This window comes from Echinococcus granulosus (genome assembly GCF_000524195.1).
Source record: "Echinococcus granulosus chromosome Unknown EG_S00059, whole genome shotgun sequence".
In the NCBI taxonomy this organism is placed as follows: Eukaryota; Metazoa; Platyhelminthes; class Cestoda; order Cyclophyllidea; family Taeniidae; genus Echinococcus; species Echinococcus granulosus.
Window position 1 is genome coordinate 504,600 of NW_020170439.1, and position 3,570 is coordinate 508,169.

Sequence of the window (3,570 nt, forward strand, 5' to 3'; positions counted from 1 at the left end):
TACTGCCTTTTATCAAAGAATAGTGACAACATTGTAATAGCGATGTGAAACAACCCTCCTCCACAGTCGAAGGCATAGAGTACCACATTGTAATTCAGATACCGCATGTCGTGATACAAATTCCAGTGCTCTGACAAAATATGAGGCTTGCAAAGAGGCCTTCAAAGATCCATATGAGAAATTCTATGCTACGTCTTTATCCATTGAACATTTGTAAGTTCATTTCCCTTCCAAAAAGACGTCATCACATGCTACGTCGACGCTAGCAAGAGACAAAAATAGGATTGACTGACATAGACCCACCTTTTACTTTGATGTTGACAGTCAAAATAGCAGGCAATGAGACAAATGCAATCAACCTGCTACCACCATCCCCTCCTCACACTCAAGCCATCAATGCTGGCGAAGTCAGCTTCTACACGACCCCACCCAGATGCGAGACAAGAACAATGGTTTGCGTAAAAAGGAAATCACCATCAAATCATATTCTCAGGGATGAAATAGCAGTGGTTGTTGTCGGGGAAAGTAACGTACAAGTTGGAAAAATCTTCTCTTTCTTATTCACACTTGGCATAGTTTTAACTTTGGCGATGAGAAAAGGAAACATGAGGAGACGACAATAATGGAAGGAGATGAAGTGGGGTACAAATGCGGAAACAGAAAAAAATGCGTGCAACCTACGGGAATGTAGAGAGATCCCACTCCGCCACCATCGCCAACCTGAAAGTACGAAAAGCGTGGTGACAATGATGGTGATGAGAACAATGACAACAGAGATGCTGTCCATTTACAGCAAGGAAGGTTGTTGCGCAGACGTCCAAGGATCCAGTGGAGGTGAGAGCTGCCTCATCAGTTCAGGTCGGAAATGCAAAGTTGGTGGGGTGGAATCATTCTCCACCCAGGTCGATGGTGATGGCAGTGAAGGCGTCCCAATCCTAGCAAAAGGTGTGAGTCGTCCTACTGAGCGCAAACAATTTTCCTTAGGTAGAGTTTCGCTGGAAGGATCTAAAAGCGGGTAATACACCGAACAATAATAGCAAAAAGGCACTAAAGGCAGACATAGCACTTCCTTCAAGCACATTCCAAATTGGCAGCCACATCTAGCAATCTAACCGTTACCTAGAGGACGCGTCACGCTTCACAGCTGAATACACTGCAGTAATCCATGAAAGCGAGAACCACATGTTGCAAAGTATCAAACAGTGAAAATGGCGAAATCGTGACTTGACATGTCGATCGAGGAAGATTTACAAAGCTGAAACGAGATGAGGCATTTTCGATTCTCTTCACTTCGTCCACTACATGGGTAAACTGTACATGAACGCAATGAAGTAAATCAAACAGACGAATATACCTAGCGAAACCCATCTTTTTATCAAGTAGTTACATAACTGATAGGTAACAAAGAAGAAGATAATGCTAGAATTAGGTAGTCGCCTTTCAACTAAGACGATTGTAAAATTTTCTATTGGGGTCGAGACAAAGTAGATTATGTGTTTGGGAACCGCGGAATAATGTGCTGCTCCCATGGCGATACGCTGAATGTTTCAAAACATACCCACAAGCCTGTACGGCAATGCATCTCCTACCCCGATCTAAATGAAAAGCAATATGCTATCACTTACCGCTTCTGTTGTCGACCATTGTAGCACCAGCACTCAGTGTTATCGTGAGTAATAATCAAGCTTCAAAGGGAAGTTTATAGAATTGTCATTGACACAACCTTTTCTTCCATTTTATGCACTAGCACAAATATAGACTATGGTATGGTATTGCCTGATATGACCATGACATTCTGCCATACATTGTGCCACAATTCATCCCAGCCTATGGGTGGGCATCAATGCTGTCTGACAAAATATGAGGCTTGCAAAGAGGCCTTCAAAGATCCATATGAGAAATTCTATGCTACGTCTTTATCCATTGAACATTTGTAAGTTCATTTCCCTTCCAAAAAGACGTCATCACATGCTACGTCGACGCTAGCAAGAGACAAAAATAGGATTGACTGACATAGACCCACCTTTTACTTTGATGTTGACAGTCAAAATAGCAGGCAATGAGACAAATGCAATCAACCTGCTACCACCATCCCCTCCTCACACTCAAGCCATCAATGCTGGCGAAGTCAGCTTCTACACGACCCCACCCAGATGCGAGACAAGAACAATGGTTTGCGTAAAAAGGAAATCACCATCAAATCATATTCTCAGGGATGAAATAGCAGTGGTTGTTGTCGGGGAAAGTAACGTACAAGTTGGAAAAATCTTCTCTTTCTTATTCACACTTGGCATAGTTTTAACTTTGGCGATGAGAAAAGGAAACATGAGGAGACGACAATAATGGAAGGAGATGAAGTGGGGTACAAATGCGGAAACAGAAAAAAATGCGTGCAACCTACGGGAATGTAGAGAGATCCCACTCCGCCACCATCGCCAACCTGAAAGTACGAAAAGCGTGGTGACAATGATGGTGATGAGAACAATGACAACAGAGATGCTGTCCATTTACAGCAAGGAAGGTTGTTGCGCAGACGTCCAAGGATCCAGTGGAGGTGAGAGCTGCCTCATCAGTTCAGGTCGGAAATGCAAAGTTGGTGGGGTGGAATCATTCTCCACCCAGGTCGATGGTGATGGCAGTGAAGGCGTCCCAATCCTAGCAAAAGGTGTGAGTCGTCCTACTGAGCGCAAACAATTTTCCTTAGGTAGAGTTTCGCTGGAAGGATCTAAAAGCGGGTAATACACCGAACAATAATAGCAAAAAGGCACTAAAGGCAGACATAGCACTTCCTTCAAGCACATTCCAAATTGGCAGCCACATCTAGCAATCTAACCGTTACCTAGAGGACGCGTCACGCTTCACAGCTGAATACACTGCAGTAATCCATGAAAGCGAGAACCACATGTTGCAAAGTATCAAACAGTGAAAATGGCGAAATCGTGACTTGACATGTCGATCGAGGAAGATTTACAAAGCTGAAACGAGATGAGGCATTTTCGATTCTCTTCACTTCGTCCACTACATGGGTAAACTGTACATGAACGCAATGAAGTAAATCAAACAGACGAATATACCTAGCGAAACCCATCTTTTTATCAAGTAGTTACATAACTGATAGGTAACAAAGAAGAAGATAATGCTAGAATTAGGTAGTCGCCTTTCAACTAAGACGATTGTAAAATTTTCTATTGGGGTCGAGACAAAGTAGATTATGTGTTTGGGAACCGCGGAATAATGTGCTGCTCCCATGGCGATACGCTGAATGTTTCAAAACATACCCACAAGCCTGTACGGCAATGCATCTCCTACCCCGATCTAAATGAAAAGCAATATGCTATCACTTACCGCTTCTGTTGTCGACCATTGTAGCACCAGCACTCAGTGTTATCGTGAGTAATAATCAAGCTTCAAAGGGAAGTTTATAGAATTGTCATTGACACAACCTTTTCTTCCATTTTATGCACTAGCACAAATATAGACTATGGTATGGTATTGCCTGATATGACCATGACATTCTGCCATACATTGTGCCACAATTCATCCCAGCCTATGGGTGGGCATCAATGCTGT

At 43.1% G+C, this 3,570-nt stretch overlaps 1 protein-coding gene across 1 annotated transcript; it reads left to right on the plus strand. All coding sequences in view use genetic code 11, as the record gives it.

Moving 5' to 3' along the window:
• Positions 1–2,034: 2,034 nt before the first annotated feature.
• On the plus strand, positions 2,035–2,343 carry EGR_06594 (hypothetical protein; the record flags this gene model as incomplete). The annotated part of the gene is made up of 1 exon (XM_024495843.1): positions 2,035–2,343. The coding sequence occupies one exon, from the start codon at positions 2,035–2,037 to the stop codon at positions 2,341–2,343; it is 309 nt and encodes a 102-aa protein (XP_024349803.1).
• Positions 2,344–3,570: the final 1,227 nt, after the last annotated feature.